The sequence below is a fragment of the Pezoporus occidentalis genome, unplaced genomic scaffold (genome assembly GCF_034315485.1).
Source record: "Pezoporus occidentalis ecotype Australia unplaced genomic scaffold, CSIRO_AGI_Poc_V1 ctg76, whole genome shotgun sequence".
Taxonomy (NCBI): Eukaryota; Metazoa; Chordata; class Aves; order Psittaciformes; family Psittacidae; genus Pezoporus; species Pezoporus occidentalis.
Window position 1 is genome coordinate 3,890,343 of NW_026916115.1, and position 22,607 is coordinate 3,912,949.

At 40.7% G+C, this 22,607-nt stretch overlaps 1 protein-coding gene across 5 annotated transcripts in view; it reads left to right on the forward strand.

Annotated features, from left to right (window-relative positions):
* Positions 1-22,607, forward strand: part of RGL1 (ral guanine nucleotide dissociation stimulator like 1) — a 66,254-nt gene that overhangs the window by 33,564 nt on the left and 10,083 nt on the right. For all 5 annotated transcript variants that reach the window (XM_062602274.1, XM_062602275.1, XM_062602273.1 and 2 more), the window contains 8 exons: positions 7,729-7,913; positions 11,005-11,129; positions 11,838-12,053; positions 15,706-15,809; positions 16,948-17,032; positions 19,341-19,430; positions 20,942-21,028; positions 21,750-21,782. In XM_062602274.1, the coding sequence (XP_062458258.1) occupies positions 7,729-7,913; positions 11,005-11,129; positions 11,838-12,053; positions 15,706-15,809; positions 16,948-17,032; positions 19,341-19,430; positions 20,942-21,028; positions 21,750-21,782 (925 nt within the window). The remainder of the gene's footprint in view (positions 1-7,728; positions 7,914-11,004; positions 11,130-11,837; positions 12,054-15,705; positions 15,810-16,947; positions 17,033-19,340; positions 19,431-20,941; positions 21,029-21,749; positions 21,783-22,607) is intronic.

Sequence of the window (22,607 nt, forward strand, 5' to 3'; positions counted from 1 at the left end):
GGATCAGGTTTAATTAACTATAATCTAAAATGTCTTTGGGGATTTTTATTGTTATTGTCCTTTTCTTTAAAACTGCATTCAGTAATACACAGCTTAAAGAAAGGAACTGTAATTTTGTAATTTTACAAATACACACAGTTTGGACCTTAGAGTTATGAGTAGGCTCAGAACACCCCCAAAAGATCTGTGAGCTTAAAAATCTCCCTGCCATGCATGGCTTTGCTTTTCTTCTTTTTTTTTTCCTCAGTTATCAGGATCCAGCTTAGCTTCTCATGTTCAGTAGCTTGCTTTCCACAGTTCTTACTGCTTTCAGTCAGTCAGAAAGTTTGTGGTTATAAGTAAGAGAAGAATAAAACCCAGAAAAGGTGGAATTCCAGTCAGATGTCTGTGTTTCCAGAAATGTGATGCCTTGCCTCTCTTAGTTGTCTGACAAAGAGTAGTAAGGAGTGAGTAACCTGACCCTCTCTCTCCTCCTATAAGCGATTCTTTTTGCTCTTCCTTGCATTATATAAACAAGATTGCCTGGTGCTGTTTCTCAGTTCTGCATTTTTTTGTGTCGAGGTGTGACGGAGTTGCCTCTTTGTCTTAGGTCATCATTGCCTTCGGAGTTCTCTGTGTTTACTACGTGTTTTCTTAGCTTAGACTTCCATTGACTTTGAGAAATATGAGTTTATGGAACACAGGAAGACATGACAATTCAGAATAAAACCATACATACGTTAAACACAAAAGTTACCAGCATTAAGAATTAGAGAGGTCCATATGATAGTACACATTACATGAACTGTAAAGAATTTGTGCTATGATTCAGTTATGGTTTTGTTTTTAAGTGAGGCTGTATAGCTCAGATGTCTGGTTTGGTACTTGTCACCTGACAAAAAGCAAATAAGGAAAGAAATGAGTGCCAAAAGAAATACTTTCTCTTGCTCGTATTTGATGTGAAGACTCTACACACCTTACCAGACAGGAGGTACCGGAAACTTCGAAGAGGTAGTTGCATCCAAGAGATCTCAAGCACCTTTACGTATTCTGGGAAGGGGATCAGTAAGCCAGGCAACTAATGCTGTTTGGGGATTTCAGTCCTTCTGAAATGGTTATGTATACTGCCTACAAGACAGTAAGAAACAATGCTTTACATGATATGACCTGATCACTGTGATCTCTATTCAGAGCAGGAGAGTTCCTCAGTTAACTTTTAACTCCCTGTTTAAAGGTTGAGCTGTCTATGCAGAATGATGTGTGGAATATCTTCTGCCCTATTTTCCCCACTCTACTGAAAGATGGTGTTAATTTTAATCTCTGGGCAATCCACTGCTGGCAGACAACTGTACCCAAAGCACAGACTCCATTAATGTAGCGAGGTTGTATATTAAAGGAACAGAACACTTGTTTCCCAGAAGGTAGGCATTAAAGACATGGCTGGAGCTGGTTGAGGACAGAGAAAGGACCATAAAACCTTCAAAGTACAAAATATTGTAACTGCTTTTACCTTTCGGAAGTCAGTAGCTTCACTGGATACCGAGATGCCTCTGGTTAATGTGAGGGTCTGAAACAATGCTTGCTGAGGCCATGTCACTGAGATGATTTGCCAGGCTTGCAAGACCTGTAGAGCTGATGCAGCACATCATACTTCATGGATAAAAGGTGCTAAGCTTGTTGCCAAGAGTTTTAAAGATTTCTGTAAGGGAAGTTCCCAGAAGTGATTCATTCCTGTTCAGTGTACACAGAAGGATGTTCAGCCTGGCAGGCCAGGCTTGCTTGCAATGTTTGCACTCAGGGAAGACTAGTTGAATGTTGACTGAACCTAGTTACTTGGAGACCTCATACGAAAATACAATAGCATGAACCTGAGATTGTCTGTGGGAGAGGTTTTTCAAGAAGCAGTGTTGTCATATTGGTCCGTGGACTTGGACCATGATTTTTTGTTTGCTTGCTTTCTAGAGGTCTAACATTTGTACATTTTCTTTAAAAATACTCTTTAGGCATGTTGGTAAATATAATGGGGAGTGGAAAAGTGTGCCATCTCTCCCTGTACATAGAAATAACTCTTGTGTTTGTAGCTAGTGAGAGACTCCACAGCCAGGGCAAAGGCAATGAAAAGGAAATGCTGTGCTGTAAACAGTGAGACATCTTCTGATCTGTTCATTTATATCTCTCCTGATGAAGCCAAAGAAAGATAAGTCCCAGTTTAGGTTATATTTCTCACGGGTGCTAAAGAGACGGTGGTAGAACTGGAAAACTGGTCTCCTGGTTGCAGTATGAAGTTTCAAACGGGGATTTTTTTTTTTTTTTTCCCTGTGTATGTTTTATACTTGCCGTATACTTACAGCGCTGTAAAAGAGAGGATTCTTGCTGGAGTTGGACAAGCTGAATGAGAAGAAAAACTAGTTTGCTTAGTACAAAAAGTTAAAGAGCTTTAAGCCCTCAAATCCTTCTCTTCTGCACTCCCAAGCACTGCCATGGCTGAATTCAGGGACTTTTAAAGCCTAAATGAGCTTGAGTAACAGTAAAAGTCCTTTCAAGCCTCCTCAAGGAGCATAAGGTTGTGATTTCCTTCTGCTACTGGCTTTGTTTGCTAATTTGGGGTAGGTTATGGTACTCTCCCCCAGATGAATGACAGGCCACAGAAATGAATCAAAATACTTGGAGGCTTTTTTGTTGCCTTGAATGTCAGCTCCTAGTTACATCTGCTTTATTATCAAAATGTGGAATTTATTTGTTACTAAAACTTGGAATGTGGCGCAATTGAAAACCGCAGACAAAGCAACTCGAACCTGAGCTGAAATCTCCCTGTTTCATTCCACAGCAATTGGGTAAACCAGTTCAAATAAAATTAAGGAACTCTTCAGTTACCACATGGCAGGTCTTGCATGTTTACCTCTCCTCTTCTGCATTAAACCAGCAAACACCAAAACTTTCAGTGTAATACTGCAGCATTTTGAGTTTCTCATAGTGATAAAAAACATTGTCCTATGGTTTCTTGAGCATTTTTGATCTTCCCGAAAGAGAACTTGTCTTTTGTTTCCTACTAACATTAATGATCATGCTGGAAAACAAGACTGGAAAACTGTTACAGTCCTGCAGAAGTAAAACTGCTCCTGGGCATTGTACTCCAGGAGAACAGACACCAAAGGAATGTGAGACAAATGGAAGAAAATTGGCTGGAAGTTTCTGATGCCTGGGCAATTCATGGTGGAAAGCAGTTAAGATGCATTTGGGAGAGCAACAGTCAGCATTCATTTCAGTAAAACCAATTAAGCTAAAACAACAGAAGAAACCAGTGTGGTTACATGAGAAGTGGAGTCAAACACAGGGCAGTCTAAGCAATGGAAGAGTGGAAGTTATGAAAACAATAAGAACTAAGCAAAAAAAGAACAATTAGAACAGCAAAGAAAAATAATGATTGTCATTTCAAAACACAGAGCAACCGGCCAACCTGTTCCCTTAGACACTTTATGTGTGTCCCAGAAAATGCCCACCCCTACCTCCCCTGCCCCACATACTATTCAGCCAGTTCTTCCCAAATCAAAAAAAGAGCAGATCATTTGCTGGAAGTCATCAGCATGTTATTTATAGATGGATTGGGCGTAAGAAGCTACCCTTACAACAACTGTTGCTTGCACTTTACATACATTTTACCCCTGATTCAAAGCTTAAGTTTAACTGCCCATGTTGTTATTTAATAAGCAAAACTTAGAAAATACAGCTGGCTTAATTTAGTCTGTGTGAGCTAGCCTGAAAACTGTTGCATGGACAGTGGAGGAGCAGGAAGAGCTGTCTAAAGATTATTCCATTGATGGTCTTAAGTATGCATTTGGCAAATTACAGGTAGTTTTGTACATGTTCCTGTCTAATTCAATAAGAAACTATTCATTTAATCTCTCTTTGCAACTGAGGTTGGCCTTATCCTTCTTAATTGTCAAATCTCCCTTCTATTCTTCTTCTGAAGGAAAGGAAAACTTTATAGCTCATAATCAACTCATGAAAAATGTATTCTGTGATGTTTCTTTCTTGTCTGAGATCTTGGAATGCTTCTGTTTGTCTCTGGGTCTGTCAAGTACAGGGAGTTTCTTCTCAAGGGCAGCAAATGTAAAGCTACTACTGCAAGATATGAGCAATTCTCTAGCCTGTTTTCAGAAATCTTACCTCCCTGACACACAAATTAAACAATCAGGCGATAGGAATTCAGTAGGGCACAGTGTAATTTTTTTCTCTTTCCTATTTCCACTCTTGAATGAAATGATTTTGCTGGCAAAAATCAGTGTCTGTAACAGTTGTGAACTGTTCACCCTGCTCTGGAAAACTGGGTCTGTCTTGAACTCTATTTGTCCTTCAGCTTATGAAAGTGGCCATCAACCAAGCCTGTGGAAACTGAGCTTAGTATAAACAGCATGTGAACAATATTAATAAAAGATCTTATCCTGGGGAGAGGCTCCTTGCAAATCATTTCTGAACTGGTAAATGCTCCTAAGAAAAGAATATAGAGCCTAGTTTTTGGTGGTGGAGCCAGTAGGGATGATGGTGAGCTTATGATATGGGTGGGGAAAAGGGGCATAAGAGCAGGAGTAAGTATTCAATTAGGTCATGCAGCAAGGCACAGTGTTCTGCCTGTGGTGGAAGAGAAATGAAAATACTGTAGGCATAGGACAGTAGTGTTTGTGTAAGTATTGCTGTAACACAGCATTCAGGGTATGTGTGGGACTAGAGTGGATTAAAAATATTAGAGGAAGGTGGAGCGAGAGCTTAGGAGCACTGATGTGAACATGTCTGTTGTGGCCTTTCTTGTACCTTGGGATGTGGAACACTGTTGGCTTTGCTGTGGCAGTCATGGAGCACTGGCTGTTGTGTGACACCTGTCCTGACTGAGTAAAATGGTCTTGAAGCTCCAGATAAAAAGTTTGGCCACCTCTGGCTTAAACTGTGGAACACATACTTGTTGCATTTATGGTATTAGCTTGCCTGAGCAAAGGTGTGAAAATTCAGTCCAAAATGGTTTTCAAATGTGGAAAGAGTATTACAACTTCCACAATCTGTTTCATGTTTGCAGTGAAACCTGAAATCTGTAACATGTTTCCATGTTAATTTTTAGTTGTAAATACTTTTTGTAGCACTGAAACTGTAATTCCAGTTTCTCCTGTCAGCAAGCCTACCCAAACAGTATTACTGACAGATTTCCAAATAGTCTCATTAGAAATTCAAGGTTGCTACAATATTAGGGAAAGAAATGGACAAAGAACAGACTAAAATGGATAGGACTTGTAAAATGACATCTCTATGGGATTAAAAGTTAATCGAGTTTTGAGGAAAAAACTAATATGGTTAAGGTGAGACAAGGAGAGTGGGAGAAACTTATTTTAACTCTTTCTTAGCTATTAGTTTATTTTGAATGACATTGAGCAGCTGAGTTAACCAGATATTGCTGTGGTTTCCCTACTTGCAGTACAAACATGCCAGTATTAGTATGCAACTCTGATACGAGAGCTTTCTGGGTTGGCTTTTGGGATCCTCATTGTCTACATGTAAAATCTATGTTCATATTTGAACTCTCTTCGTGATCTCATAAACTGAGGAAAGAGAAGTCCCCCTGTCTTGCTTCTCCCTTTCCATTTTGCAGCTATTAACACAATAGACCCAGAACCACTACATGTGTATTTTTTAGAATTTGAACTTCAAAAGCCAAGTGCCTGATTCTCATGAGCACAGGTGCTCTTTGAGCTGACACACTGGTGTCTTTAACTGGACGCTCGTGTTTAGTGGTTTCTACTGACAGCATAGCCTGTTTCTTCTTCATGTAATATCATTGAATGTATAGAATACTGTTATTGCATGAGGGTCTTGGAAATGGGGGTACTGGAATAGGTATCAGGGAAGGTTTCTGTAGATGTGAAAAATATGTTCATTGGAGGGCTTAGCTCTCACAGCTAGCTACGCAGCAGAACAGAAAGCATTTGCAGAAAGAGAGCCTGCTGCAAACTAGGGCTGTTGTCACTTGCTCATCTCGGCTGTTTTTCTGATGGCAGTAGAGCTCATGAGATCTGCTTCTTTATAGAAGGAAAACTGTGTTTTGTAGCAACACGTCTTGTGCCTGCCACAGCATTTGCGACTACTGGCTGGAAGAGATTTGAAATACTGAGATGGTTTCAGTGTCAAAGAGGAAATCTTCAGAACTTCCTTTTCTCAGGGACTTTAGATGTTTATTGTGCCTTCTATTCTGGAACAAGGGTTTTTTTCCCCTCTCACATTATGTCCTACTCTGAACACCACAGTAGGTTAGCATGAAACAGTGGCCATGGCCAGCATGTCATGTTATGTGACTGCACACAAAAGTCCTTTTCCCTTATCTCTTTGTCAGCTCAGGTAAACAAAATCCTCTTTAAAGTGTTTCTTGATATGCCTTCTGTGTCTTCCTAGCCTCTAATTATGCTGTGGCCAGTGCTAATTGGTGTGCTAAAAATATGCACACTGGGTTACCTGCACATTGCTATGAAGAACCAAAGATCTCACAGCCCTTTCCTGCAGCAGAAAAAATAAGTTCCTAATGTTTTTTTAGCCAGGCTTCAATTTTCTTAAAACTTGAAGAAATCAGGTTATTTTTCCAGAGTTCTTTCAGTTTTTCCACACTTAGTTGAAATTTGTCAACAAAACTTTAAGTTAGTTCTGGAAAACCATAGCATAAATTGTAAGTCTTACTTTCTTACAAAATCAAGTTGAAACAATGAAAAATCCCTGAAAAGATAGGCTTTAAAGAAATTCCCATAAGCTTACATTTGTGCAGTATCTAAGAACCAATCTAATAGGTGGGTGTGGATTAAAACCTACATAAACCAGGAAAAGTAGATAAACAAATCACTTCCCTCTGTTTCAGGCAGGGTGGAGACGACGTTGATTCACCAGCTCTGGTTTCCCTTCATTCCACTCAGTCTATAGAATGTCCATGGGCAGTTTTCTGCCATTGGTGACATTTTAGCTTCTGCCATTGGTGACTTTTTAGCTGCATGTGTCTCTAAGAAGGTCTGGGATAACTTTCCTGGATGAAATCCAGCACTCTTGTAACTCCTTAAGCATCCTTTTTCTGCACTGTCAGATACCCTTTTGCATGGTATAATCTGACAGCCCCTTCTTGTCTTGGGGCTAAGGATAAAATAAAGCTTCTGCCGCATTTCACCCTAAGGTTAGCAAGACCAGTCTGCCTTCTGGGTTCAGCTTCTTGGTGCTTCAAGCTTGATATTGGGTACCGGCAGCACAGTGCAACCCGTGCTGCACATGTCAGGATTAGGGTTTTATCTTTACAGATGAAGCAATCTCAGAGTGTCTGCTTCTCTCCCTGTTCTCTGCCTGTCTTCCCCCTCTCCTCTCCCTGTCCTCTCCCTCTCCTCTTCTTTCAATTGCTTTATCTACCATTATTTGATATCCTGAATTTAATTGAAGGGTGTCAATATATCTTAAGTGGATTTGATTCTGCATTCATTTGTGGCTGTAACTGGATCCACTTGTATGGGTGTAAATCAGGAGCAACTTCCCTCAAGTCCCTGGGAAAATCTGGGTGATATCTTAATAAGATTCCATGCATAAAAACAACAGATTCAGTTCGGTACTTAGAAGGTCTTCATTCTGCCTTCACGTAGAATATGAAAGTCTTAGAGTTTTTATTGTTATACTAATTACAGATGCGTATGATTGCATCAATACATGCTGTATACAACCAGTTCTCTGTGTTTTTGCTCTTAGTGCAACAGCATCAATCTTACGAGCCTGGCTCAATCAGTGCTCTGAGGATTTCAGAGAGCCGCCCAACTACCCATGTCTGCTGAAGCTGCTGGATTACCTAAAGAAGAATATATCTGGCTCTGACCCAGAGAGAAGGGCGCAGAACCTCTTGGAGCAGTTCCAGAACCAAGAAATGGAAAATGACAGTAAGTTACCTTTCCCTTCTCTCAAGAGTGTAAGGTATCACAGGGATTTAGGTGGAGTACATTTCATCAACTCTCATGCTAATTGACAATGTTGTGAGGTGCACCAGTGACCTTTCTCTTAAAAGCAAAACAAAACCAAACAAAACCAAACAAAAAACCACCAACCAACCAACCAAAAAGCACAACAACAACAAAAAAACACAGCAAAAAAACCCTCTCTGTCTGACTCTGCAGGTTCTGTGCAGGATGACACTTGTACTACGTAGGTGCCTATGCCTGTTTATTCTGGGGTATATTGGGAAATCCAGCACTTCTCTAATATTGAGCCAGAGATCTGAGACTGCTGCAGCAGCTAAATGGTTAATTGTCAGTGCACTTCCCATGTCATTGAGATAAAACACACAGCTGCTTTTTGGCTGGTCTTCTGATTTCAATGCACCCCCCCCCCCGCCCCCAGCACCCCCAGGAAAAGCCCAAATCAACAAAAAGCAAAATATAGAGCTGTGACAAAATACAGCTTGAGTCACAAGCCTTGTTGTCATGAAGCTTTTCTTCCTAGTTACCGTCATGTCAAAGGAAGTGTCTGTGGCTGTTTTTTCCTATTTGAGTGGCTGGTATCCAAGGACAGAGGAAAACCTTACGTTATTGGGGGTCAGAATCTACTGAAAGAAGAGTGAACTGTAGTAACACATGTATGCTGTGTGCAGCAACAAGCCTGACATATACCCTTATCCTGGTCAGAAAGCTTCCTGTGACGTAAGCTGAGGAGTCATAGAAGCTCACGTAGTGCGTGAATGAGAACTAGAATCAACTTCCAGCTTTGGTAGAGGGGTGAGAGGGAATAATTCATGTCATAAAGCATAAAGGGAATGACAGGAAAAAAAATATTTCATCCCGTAAAAATCATGTCTGCCGGATGTTCCAGAAATACCATGCCAATGCATACTACTGTGAAATGTCAAATTAATTCAGTCATTAAAATGTACATAAAAAGGAGTGCTATACAGAGCCCAGGCTTTTTCCGTCTTGAAAGCACATAAGTGAACAGGATTGCTAATGTGTGCCTATTGATGTCCTTTCCTGGGTTTGGTTCCCTCATGTCAAAGAAAGCTTACAAGAACTGTATTTGGGTTCCTCTGTTGTTCCAAGCAATCAGAAGTTCCCAGCATCCCTACTTCTGCATTTGTTTCCTCCAAAGCGTTCAAATTATGCTATGAATTTACAAATTTGGGTCCTGACCCTGCTAGGTGAGCCAGAGACTGCAAATTCAGAAAGGGTGCATGACTGCTGTCAGTGAAGTCAAGCGGGCCACTGGGCTTTGAGAGGGCTAAATGGATCAGAGCTATTTGAAGATGATGAGATACTTGAGTAGAAGAGAATTCCAGCTTCTGGGAGAGTAGGGAAAAGACTGGTTACACAGCCATGAAGAATGAGTGAGAGAGAAAGGAGGAAGAGGCATGAAAAAAGAAAAGGGAAGTCTTGTGTTGCACTCCAGGACCTGGTTTTAAGGGCACTGTGAGGCTTTGAATAGGGTTGCAACTCAGTGATGCAGATTTTCAGTTGAATTTCAAGAGCTGAATGGAAAATGAGGAGTCACATAGCAAAAAAGAGAGAAAAAAGTGTGACTCTTGTAATGGTTCACTAGAAGTCCATTTAATTATGCATAATGTTATGAAACAGCCACAGAAAAATAATGCTGAAACAGAGGTCTCCCTTTATTGCATTTAGCTCTGTCAATGAGTGGTGCAATTACAATGTGCAGGTGGAAATCTGGATACAACCTGTAGTTACAAGTTGTTACATCAAAACTGTAGCAATTTACATTCACAATTAGGTTTTGTTGTTACTTAAGGAAGGAAAGAAAAGCAAAGTATTTTGAAAAACAGTGATGAAGTATCACTTCGTCTGCTTTTGCTGGTTTGATGTCTATTCTGCTTAAACTGGGTATAAAGTATTGCATAAAATACTCTGAAATGCACTGTTGGTGTTGTTTAATGAAATCTCACTAGCAGTAAACTCAGTACCTTTGTCGATAGTCTTCAACCAGTCCATTTTTTTTCCCCTCCCTTCTTATGGAGTTACTGTCACCTTACGGTAAAAGAGATGAGGAAGAGGATTTATTTTTAGGGATTTTCTGTTTGACTTCCTCCCCTACCATGGGAAACAAGGGCACATTTCTTTGTGTTTAATGTGGCTTTGTTCTCAACCTGTGGGAGCCAAAAAGAGATTTGGGAAAAATATGTGAAATTCCTTCCCTTCTGCACTGGATCAAGTACCTCAGTGAGGACAGCTCTCCTCTCCCACCTCTTCACTCCTGCCCAGTGCAAATTTAGAAGCAGCATTCAGCAGAATATTTGTAGGTGCTCACTGTGCTCCCTTTTTCTGGGAAAAATGCCTGGAGAGGGAAGGTGAGGGATGATGAAATGAACTCTCTTCAATATAGTCCATGTAGCCACAAGTGGCTCTAAGAAATCTGGTATCTCATAGAATCATAGAATAGAATAGTTAGGGTTGGAAAGGACCTTAAGATCTTAAAGTTCCAACCCCCCTGCCATGGGGAGGGACACCTCACACTAAACCATATCACCCAAGGCCTCGTCCAATCTCCTTTTATTTCCACACATGGGAGATGAAATCTGGATATAAGAGCATTCTTAGTGCAATATTTTGGGGATATAATTGCATACTCATCCATTTACAGTTTGATTATTTATTTTTTTTTTTTTAGATTATAAGACATAAATATTGAAAAGTAGATTAACAAAATTCTGCAATGTTAATAAGGAATTGGGGTGGTGGTGATGAAGTTTTTTCTTTTGGAGGAATGTTTAACAAATGGGCAAAGCCACTTCTCTGCTAAGAGACTCTAAATACCTGAATTCTTTCTAACTGTTTCTTTATCTTCCAGCTTTTCTTTGCCAGTTCAATCTTAGGGTCATCATCTTTCTCACTAAACTATGCAGCAGTGTTGCATTTGCATCAGGCTGGAGTGTTCTGCTATAATATGTGCAGTGATGTCTTAAACAAACACCTGCTTTAATTCACTGTTTGCTGTATAAATTTACCAAGTCATGTTTTCCGTCCTGGACAGATGAGTTCCATAACACTTCCTCCAGTAACCAGTGTGATGAGGAACAGCTGGAGATCTGCAGTCCAGAAGAATTCTCTTCTTTCCAAGAGTACCTTGTGGCAGAACAGTTGACATACATGGATGCAGTATGTAGAGCATACGTACTACTTGAAATGCTGGTGGAAATAGGGCTGGGCTTCTAAATTTTGTTTATTTATTTATTTATTTTTAAGTTTTGCATCAATGTAAGAATAGTGTTCCAGAACAGGTCTGTTGTTGGGACACAGAACACACCTCTGCTTGGTTATCCAAACTTGCTTTCTTCATTAAGCTCTTTCCTTTAGTCCTTTGTGTTTTTGTTGTTGTTTTGTTTGGTTTTGTTGCTGTTTTGGTGTTGGCTGTTTTTGGTGTTTTAGGTTTTTTTAAGTGTGAAATTACACTGTACAGCCTTTTTTGCAAAGTTTAATATTTGGCACCTGAGAAGTAGCACATTTTGGCTATATTGCTGCCTGGCCTGAAGATGTATAGGTACTCTCAATTGTAGTGCTCTGATTTGGTTTGTCTGTATCAAACTCCTTCAAATTATCATCTTGTAAAAAAATTTCCCCTTTGGTTGTGCATCCGATATAAAGGTGTCTCTTCTTTTCCCCGGACTATTTAGCTGACAAGTTAGGGCATCAAGCCTATAAAGAATATGCCAAAGTATGTATTTTAAACTAAGTGAAAACAACTATTTACGCTTTATTACCATATTATATTTATATCCAATATGTACTGTAAACACGCATTTCTTCTTGTGGACAGTAGAGATCTTTGAGAATCATGCTGACTTAGGCACCTCTGTTTCACTCTAGGAACTCTTCAAGAAAGTTGTGCCACACCACTGCTTGGGATGCATCTGGTCTCAAAGGGATAAGGAAGAAAACAAGCACGTGGCACCTACCATCAGAGCTACTATCTCTCAGTTCAACGCAGTTACCAACTGTGTTGTCAGCACTATCCTGAATAACAAGGAACTCAAAACACAGCAAAGAGCCAAAATCATGGAGAAGTGGATTCGTATTGCACATGTAAGGCATTTGTTCTAGACTGTTTAATCTTGTGCTGGGTGCCTTGGATTGAGGCAGTTGGAAGGGGAGAAGAAGGTTGTATGCATTGGCCCCAGGCCAGTGAACATCTTGGCTCTGATTCTTTATGGTTTTGACTGACTTTCTTTGTAATAGCAGATGAAGTATTGCCCTTCTCTCCTTAGTTCCTTCCCCATCCTGGGAAGAGGGCTGTTGCTTGTATCTTGACAATGTTGGGAGTGCTACTTGAAGGGTGTCAGATACTGTGTCTTGCAGATGGGAAGTGCCATGTACTTGATAATGTAACATTTATGGTAAGATAAGTATGAATTCAACCAGTTCACTTCCCTAGAAAGAAAATACTGCTCGTATCAGTGAAAGCAATTAAGGGATGGTTGATATCATCCAAAGGTTAGACTTGCTTTCAGAAGAAAGTTTAACAAGAATGGAGTAGGACTAGCAGTGGTGCAGGCAGTAGCCAGATTCGGAATAAGCTTTGCGCTTATCCGCGTCTGGCCATTCATGGTTGGTCAATGAGCATCATGCTCCCTCTTCTGCATCTGAACACCACGTGGGCTGAAATCAGACATGGTGGGAGATACATCAGATATATGTGGGGGGCCATGTCAGAGGCCTTACAGAAGTCCAGATGACATCAGTAGCTCTTCCCTTGTCCACTGAAGGCCACTAGATTGTTCAGGCAGGACTTGCGCTTGATGAAGCCATTTTGGCTGTCTCCAATCACTTCCCTGTCCTCTCTCTGCCTTAATATAGTATCTAGGAGGATCCTGTAGCAGACTGCATGTTTGTTAATCTTTGCGTGAAAGGGTTTTGTGTGCCCTTTTCTACATAACTCTGGTTTGCTTAGATTTTGTCTTTAATATCTTACTGTAATGTTTTTAACTCCCCTCAGAGCACTGGGAAGCTGGCAGTAAGCTCGATCTCTCTTTTTGAAGAGAACATTTAAAGCACTTTTGTATGAATACGTATTGACTTTTATTTTAAGAATCACATGGATTCTTTCCGAGATATACAAAATAAGCAGTCATAAAAAGCTCAAGGCAAATAGAGGTTTTCCAACCTTGACAATGCACTTCTATGCTTCCAGAGGGGCAGTATTGTTAGTCCTGGCACCTAAGCTCTGGCAACTGCATGGTTGAGGAAACTGGTATGGGGAAATAGACTTTCACCTCTTTTGGCACTTACACCAACTTGTGTTATCATCTGATGGCTGCTTTATAAGCCATGTGAATGGATTATGAAGTTTGATTCTGGTTTTCTGTGTGCAGATCTTTAAACTGCAGATGATAATAGCTAAAGCAGGCTTTATGGGCGGCCTGGGCCACAGCCTGGGCAGATGAGTACGAAGCAGCCTTCTGCTCATCATGGGGCAGCAGGGAGGCCTGGGGAAGCCAGGAGAGGCATCACTCTTATCAGATGTGTTCTGTGGATGGTGAACTTCGTTTTCCACCTGTGCTGATTCAGTACTTCTCCCTTTACTTAATTCATGCACATAGTGAAATACGCCAGTCTTAGCTAAGCACATGAAAATGCATGTGCATGCTCTACAAAATAACTGCATATGTAGAATAGCTGGTTATATATAACATCTATACTTAGCTGTCCACTTCTGAAGCAACTTGCTTGCTTTTTGCATGCAAATGAGTGTTTTGAATAGTTAGGAGCCTGAATTAGAAAATAAGCCACTCATTAGTGTGCAGTTACACGCTGACAACTAACTGTAACTTAGCAGCATGGAGTTCCACATTTGTTACTGTTAGTGACTTTTGGATCCAGTTTCTTGGTTTAAAGATAAACTGAGTAATTTCTCTAACTGCCAGCCCTCCAGACCTCTCCAGTCTAGCCAGATCTAAGGTTCCTGAGCAGAAGCAGCCAATCTCACTCACACAACATTTTCTTTAAAAATAACTGAAATAATTAGGATCTTGTTATGCTTCATTTTTTAAAATCAAAGTTGCTTCTGCACAGGATTCTTTCTGGTATTGCTCTTGTGAAGGACACAGCATGAAACAGTTATTCAAGCCAGTCTTAAAAATACTTCTTCTATACAGATGAAAACTTGCCGAAGTTTAGTCTGCAATCAGTTAAATTACTGAGAACACAAAATCCAATACTGAATTCTTAATGTGTTTTAAATTATGCAACAGGCAGTTAAGTCAAGATGATTCCAAATTGAATCTTCCAGTCCATACTCCTGTTGTATTTGGAATAAAAGAAATGCTGAAAATTTGTGCCTGTTCATGTTCTTTCCAGCCTGAATTTCAAGTTGAACATAAAAAAAGGAGCTCATTCTTAAATGTGTCAGTCTCTGAGGAAGAGCTGTTATGTGGCTTCTTTGTCACCAGTCCATGCAAGAATAGCTTTCAGATCTTGTGCGTCCTACCGCATGATCTTGAACTTGGCCTTTATCTAGCCAGACTGCATATCTACCTCAAGTGCTGTCTGCCCAGTCAGTCTTCTTAAGCCACACTATAAATGTGGCCTTCTAAGTTGCAGAAATACTTTTTTATTTTCTTTCCCTTAGGTAAATAAATGAGAGTAAATGTACGTGTCTTAATTGTTCAGTCAGTCTAAATGCAACTCATGAACAGAGTTGCTGATACAGTAAGGTCTGACTTTTGTTTATGCTAAGGTTGCTTTACATTTGTTCAGTCCAATGAAGGAAACAAATCATGTCAATTTTCACTATAAGGATCCTTTACATAATCAGCATTATCTGTGTTATAATCAGACCCATAAAAATTTGCAGAAGCAAGAATTGTAGTTTGAGTACATTCTCATCTACATGCAACAGTCAAATTGGCAGGTGTTTTGTCTGCTTAATGTGCATGCACAGTGTTTGTGAGAGCTTGTATTTGCAAGAGTTCCTTAAGTCATTGGTGCCCATGCTCTAGTTCATGGGTCACCAGCAGATTGCCAGGAAGGCACCAATAGATTGCCTTGAAAAGTCCAAGGCCAGACTTTCTCCCTTCTCCTTGCTTCGATCTGCTTTACCAGGAATCTGCTGGGGTTTTGAGAGTTAAGCTTTTCAGTATCCTTTTGCATCAAAGCTTTTGCCACAGAGAAGCTGCATAAGAGTTGTCAATGAACCAGCCTCTCGGCTGACATTTGATCACAACTCTGGAGAGGCTGGAAGGGTTTTTCTCTTTAGCTGTGTATGTACTTGAATAACAGGCTATTCCTGTGCATGTCTTTATTTATAATTGACAGGTGGATGATTGAGGGTAACATTCTAAATACCACATATGAAGAGGCAAAGCCTGCTTCTTCCCCTAAAGGGTAAAAGGGATTGGTAACTCTAAAGAGCTTTCTAAGAGGTGTAACATTTGTGCTTTTTAGCTCTGCTTCATGGACTGGGTTCCCCTTTTATTGTTACTAGGAGAACTGAAAGCTGTACCACTAAGATGTCACCACAAGTACATGCAAGTGAGGAAAACACGATAAAAGTGCCAAAGACTGAAAGTATTTTGTGGCTGGAGGAGGAAGTGATATTTTTGATGCTCAATATTTGCACTGCTGCCTGCTTAGATGTGAGAATGTGTAGCAAGCATGACACCAGTCAAACAGAAGAGCATAAATGTATTTGTAATGCTGACATTTAATGCTCCCATGTTTCTAATGGCTTCTTTCACAGGAATGTAGGATCCTGAAGAATTTTTCCTCCTTAAGGGCCATCATTTCAGCTTTGCAGTCCAACTCCATCTATCGGCTGAAGAAGACCTGGGTATGCATTCCAAAGTAAGCCTCTCGCTCTGCTCCTGTGGCCAGTCCCAAACAAAGGCAAAAAGCTCATTGTTCTTTCTTTTCATCTTGTTCTTCTTAGCCTTCCTATTCTGCTCCTTTGTGGACATCTGTTCTGTTAGAACTTTTCACTCCTGTGGGGCTCAGACCCCATTTTTTGGGTCTGACTGCTGTGAGCTCTCTTACATATCGAGAGGACAACTTGCTCTTGGGGATAATGGGTCTGTTCTGTCCTTTATGGCTTATTGGATCTTCCAAAACCTCTTCCAAAAAACTGTGGTACCAGCTACTTGACCAGATCCTGCACACTGCTCTCAGATGGTCAGCAAAAGAGCCCCATGATACTTTTCTATTGTCTTCTTTCCCATGAAGCTGGAGGAGGTCCAGGTTGCTACAGCCCTCACTAATCCTCTCCTGGTCCAGACCTGTCCTTAAATATATCCCCAAACAACAAAATCCAAACATGTATTAAAGACAGTACTTTGTACCTGAGAGTACCTGGCATATTTACTGCATGCCAAACAGACACCAGAAATCTCCTTGTAGGAAAGATGGTGTTCTGCTCATTCAGTTTGAGAGGAATAGATTTCTTTTCTTTGCCTTTGATAAACAAAGGAAGATGTCACTGCCAGGCAGTAGAGTTCTGCAGTTCTCCTAGAGAGGTGGATCTTTTTTTCCATTGCCCTGTGTTGCTGTTCCTGGTCAAAATATTGCCATCTTGTAAACATAATGTTGGACAATAGAAAGGGACTTGTTCACTTAAATGCTTCTAGCTTTATAGAGTGCATGGAATAGGGCAAAACCAAAGTATGTAGGATACCTCAGACAGCTTTCTGTCCCTTGTATCCATTGACATCCTTTCTTACAGCAGCCTCATAGCCTGCAGTGTAATTGAAAACCCTGCTCAGGATCTGCGTACCTATGGTATTTCTAAGTGATGCTGTCAAATAAGACCCAACTTTACTGGGAGCGCCAGGAAGGATCCTAGTAGACATGCAGCATCTCACTGGATGCTGTTTGGTTGTGTAATCTTTTTATATGCCCAACTGTAAATGGTTAGTGAGAAAAAAACAGTGATCTGATCTATTTAGAGTGCTTACTAATGACTCAAATTATTTACTTTTTTCCTGTACAGGGACATAATGCTGATGTTTGAAGAGCTGGGTGGTATCTTCTCAGACCATGACAATTATCTGACAACCAGGGAACTACTGATGAAGGTGAGAATTAGCCAAGTTGCAAGGCTTATGATCTCAGTTAAAGCTGAGGTTAATGTTTTTTCTAACCAGCTGCCAAGGCTCATCTCCTCCTGAACTACTGTATGTGGTGCTTCAGGGGAGACAGGTCCATGAGACCTGTGCTTTTCTGTTGGGCTCAGAGGTGATTTCATTGTTCCTGAAAAAAAACTACACTAGCATTACCCTGTTGAGCTTGAATACCCACAAGCAGCAGGCTGCAGCAGCACAGATTCACAAGACAGCAGGTCAGGATCACTTGGAGCCCTTCAAGTTGAATGTCACACTGCTGTAGTTTGGTAAGGCTCCTTTGGGTGTGGTGAGGTCTAGCTCCAGAATAGCTCTATGTGCTGTATTGCACCTGCAACAGCGCTGGAGCCACAAACAGAGTGAAGAGGTGCTGCGTGATGTAGTTTTGCTGAAGAGGGTTACAGGTTAGCGCTTTGGCTTTATGCTGCTCTGTCTAGAGAGATAAGCCTCTCTCTGTGTACCTCTTAGTAGACCTGGAAAGGCTCAGGTTTGCCTTGGTGAGTGCAGAGCGGCTCCAGATGAGATCCTCAACTGGGCTGCACCACTGTGCTACTTTTGACTTCACTGGAGCACTGCCACTCAGCTTCAGCTGAAGGAATGAAAGCAAGATGTTTATCCATCTATTCTGTAGCTTTCTCGGGCCTAGAAAACGGCACAAGGAATTTTGAAGGAACAGGCTTCCTGCTGTTGTGTGTGGCCAGATGGACAGCAAAGCAGGCTCTCTCTGAAAGTTTGACTTGTATGCTCTCCTGGGTGAGCCCCAAGTTCAGGAGCTTGAAAGGAGTGAGGAAGAACAGCAGGGAAAGGTTATATTCTGTAGAAAACTGAGGAATTCTTGCAGCAGTATTTTCTGTTTGCATAAAAAAGTTTCCAGAACCTGGCTAATCAGTTTACTTTTTGGCAGTTGTATCCAGTCATTCTGGCATTTGTACCTTACCCCCTTGCCTCAGTATCTGAAACACTGTGTTTTGCTCAGGAAGGATGGGTGAACACATTCAAACCTGTCAATCTGCTTTGTTTACCATGAATTATCCACCTCTGTCACTAAATTTTAAAGCAGGTAAGATATTTTGAAAATAGTGAGAGGGGAAAAATTCCACAGAATAGCTAGAACCTCTCTCCTACTTCTTGCCTTGGACTGCTTTGTAACGATTGGAGGGTTCATGTCCACTGAATCCTTAAAGCCTTTGTTTCATTTCACTATAAATAATCTCCCTAGGGAAGCTGTGTTTGACCTTGCCTATCCATCCTCCAAATTTAAATGCAGAGCAGATAAAATGCCATATGAGACAGGTCAGCTGGCACGGAGAGGGAGCACTGTCTTCTCCCCAAACAACAGCTCTGCTGCTGGCTGCAGTTTTAACTTCTGTGCCTGCCTGCTGGCTTCTGCTAGAGAATCTCGAGTTTACCTTTCAAGTATCCTGAAGATACTGAAACAACACTTCTTGTTCACTTGCTCCTGTGTTTTAACCAAGGAAGGAAATACAGTTTGAGTGATCTGTTCAGTAACTGTGACTGAGAGAACTAAGCATTGTAATGAGAAGCTCTTTACAAGTGCAGACTGTTGTTTTATGCCTCTTAAAAAGACACTGATAATGATTCATGCCCTATCTACCTTACCACTGGAAAAAAGTAACAGTAACTCCCAGCATCCCTTATGGATCCAAGGAAATAAAGGCTACAGGTATATTGTGAAATACTTCATCCATTCATAAGAAAGCTTATATTGCGGAGATAAAAACCTATTACTTTAGTTTCCTGTGTGTTTCTGGATTAGTAAATAAGCCACAGGGGGTAGTCGCTGGATCTCTATGTCGCGGCATAAGAAAAACAACAAAGCCTTACATAAGATAGAGATGTTTACTTGTAGTACTCCTGATTAGGAAATTTAACCAAAGTCCTGGGGTCAGGAGTTTCAGGATAGAATTCAGAGAAGCATCTAGACACCCGAAGTATATGTAAGCTGCTCTGATTTGAACTCTTGGGAGATTTTCAACAGCACTTAGCTTTGGTCTGAGTAGAGCCATTTTGCAAAAAAAAAATCCCTTATAGTCATCCTGTAGGATTTTGTTGAAAATACCCAATCAGTGTATAAGCCCCAGAAAATTAGCACACGTATACACACGTGAAGCTGCACAAAAAATGTTTTTGTTGGCCTGGCTTGCCTTGTTAAATGTATTTGCAATTGTTTTACACAAATGTAGTTGCCAGTTTACCACTTAGCTCCTCCATTAATTGCCCTTAATTCCCTTTTAACTCACAGGAAGGAACATCCAAATTTGCGAATCTGGACAGCAGTGTGAAAGAAAATCAGAAAAGGACACAGAGGCGACTGCAACTTCAAAAAGATATGGTGTGTTTGGAGTCCTTTTTGACCTGGTAACACGATTAACCCTAATTGGTGAATTATAGAAGCAGCAAAATCTAGAAAAGTATTTAACAAAGTGAATGATCTCTACTTAATACTTGTGAATATGCCTTCTGTCAAGAAAAACAATCATATCAATGCTACTGATTAGCTGATACAAAGCAAGTGAACCAAAAGGTTTAGACTGAGTATGTAGTCAAATTGTTTGTCCCTGTAGATACATGCCAGAAGCTGTACTGCCCTCATGCTGTGGATCATATTAAGCAAGTAATACGATGTGTGTGTACATATAACATGCAGAGAGAGAGAGAGGTGATCCCACACATGCATCCATTTTTCTGAGTATACAAACAATTACAAAGTGAGATTCATGCTGCACCCAGCTCAAACTGTTGTGGCCTAAGCTGACTTGTGACAGGAATGGCTTTTAGCGCAACCCAGCTGTCCTTTTACTTCAGCATCACCCGCCTGTGTACTGAAATGCTGGAGGAAATGGATATACAAAGCATCATCATTGGCAATGCATTCAGTGATCTGATGCTGCAAATGCTAAAAGATTGCAGGATTTGGTGGAGGTATGCAGGGGCCACTTTATGTTTCCTGTTGCCAGTCTTCCCCTGCAAGAGTTAAGTGGGTATATGGACTTGCTTTTCCCGTTCACACTTGAAAATGCTTAACATCCCAGCCTGTTCTTTGAGATGGACACTGAGCCAGGAGTTTGGCCTTAGTTTCAAGTTTTCAGATTTACTAAGCCTGTCATATAAAAAAAAGTAATAAATGATTGATGAATATAAACATGAGTTCCCAAGTTCCAACTCTCTTGTTTCTATCCTACAAGAAAGAATTCCATTAACTATTCTTGTTAACCCTTAGAGAGAAACACAATGAAAGCCATGCAGTAAAATACATAATGTAAATACTAAAATTCTTGTGATAAAGAAAATCAGCTGTGGCCAGAACAGAAAGCTTTTTACTTTTAAACAAGCTCATGAATCTTCTGCCATACTAGCTTGAAAATTGCACAGAGTTTTACAGAGATTGCTTTGTAAAACACATCTGGTTTCCAGTCTGTTGGTGAAAATGGCTTTCGTCTTGAAGTTGGCAAAGATTTAAAATAACAGGGGGAGAGAAATCTGCAGTGCTTCTGGAGGCAAAAGTACTGAATATGATATTCTGTCTATTTGTTTGGAAAAAAATATGGATCGTGTTGGATGGTACAAACAAGCATTTTGTTCACAAGTTAAGAAACAGCCTGAACTGCACAATTGCCAGCAGCCCAGAAAGTTTAAAATTTAAGTAATTAAAATGCAGGGAGGTTGGAACTAGATGATCTTAAGGTCCTTTCCAACCCTAACTATTCTATGATTCTAAAATATAATTTATAAGACCACTGTTTAAGCAGAGTACTTGTACTTCATTTTTTTATACAGGAGAATTCTAGCATTTTAATTATTACCACTTGTCAGTCAATCCAACATTGCTCTGATCATTTGCAGGGAGTAATGCAAGGCACAGTTCCTTACCTTGGGACCTTCCTCACTGATCTCATCATGCTTGACACAGCCCTTCCGGACTATGTTGAGGTAATTTGGCATGATTTTTTGAATCCTCCCTGCCTTCCCACCGTGTGTGTCTGTTCCCCTATCTTCTACTGGGAAGGAGTATGCAGTTTTATTAGCAACAAGAATCTTGAGTGCAGATATCTCAAGGGAAAAGCTTAGCATTGTATTTTGTCTTGTTTCCCTGTTAGAAAACGTGAAGACAGTAGGTTTTCCATTATTCTGTTTTATTTTCTGAAAACATTTTAGGTATAATGATTTCTGTGAATAACTGGTAAAATACACAGAATGACAAATTCAGCTCTTCAGACCGATCAGTGAAGTGCTTCAGTATTGACTCAGACTTGTCACTCTTGGCAGTTCCCTTCTGTCCATGCTTTGTGTTCAGTTGGTGAACTCACTGAGGAACACTGCTAAACTCAAAGCCCAGCCAAAAGCCAAATTTGTTTCTTGCATTCAAAATACTGCTAGTGTTCTTCAGAACTGATCTCAACACAGCTTTTAGGAGCACTCTTGTGCTTTTCCTTTTGGGCAGACTGCCATTTAGGCCATGAGGACAGATATCCTTTGGAGACTCAGATGAGTGCTGTGGTTTATACCAGGTATGAAAACAGCTATTTTTAGAAGGTGCTTACTCAGGGCAGGTCTGTGCTTTACATTAGCTTTGCTACTTCTTCCTGTTTGTGATGAAATTCAACTGAGCATGTGCTCTTCTTTTCTGATTCCTTCTCTTTCCTTCTAACAGGGTGGCCTGATAAATTTTGAGAAGAGACGAAGGGTAAGCTGAGCATTCTGTGATTTTTAGTTTAGTGATGCCCTCTTCTAGGGTGAGGCCATTTGTCTTTGCTCAGGCATATACAACAGCTGTTAATTTTAATTCAAGTTCATGAGGAAAGAATAGATCCCAGAAATGCTGTGAGCCTCTGCCAGACTGTGTGTGTGGCAGGGGGTGGTGCAGGAAGAGAGCCTACTTTTTAGGTGTGAGCAACAGGGGAAGAGGGGCTCAGGCCACTTACTTCCATGGGATTTACATCTGTGACATAAGACTATGTGTTGAATAAGACCTGGTGGCATGAGAACTTTGCATTCCAGAAGATACAGTTTGTAAATATCTTCCTTCTGCTGCAGTTAACTATTTGTAGGTAAAAGTCTGCAGAGAATGAACTAGGTACACAGGACTGAGAAATAAACACTGTCTTTCCTTTCAGCCTCATCCTTGTTGGTCAGATAGATAATGCTATGTAGGAGTAAAGGTACTAAGGTTGCATTTGTCTAAACTAAGTCCTGCCAAATCTTCCTTCTGGGGTCTGAAAGGAGACTTGGATTTGGCAGTGATGGAGCCATTTCCTTCCCTTAACTGCTTCCAGTTCTACAGGCCACTTCTTGGACTTGCCTTGTATGTACAGCTAAATAGCTCAGGATGCTAATAATGCAATACAGGTGCTTCTCCACGGCCATCAGTCCAGCTTCATACAAACCAGTGGCAAAGCTCAGCTCCATACCTACATCCTGATGCTATAACCTCCTCTAACACAAGGGAGTTTTAAGGGTTATTTTGGCAAAGTGTGCATGCGTATTCTAGTCACCCGTATTAAGGGTAGCA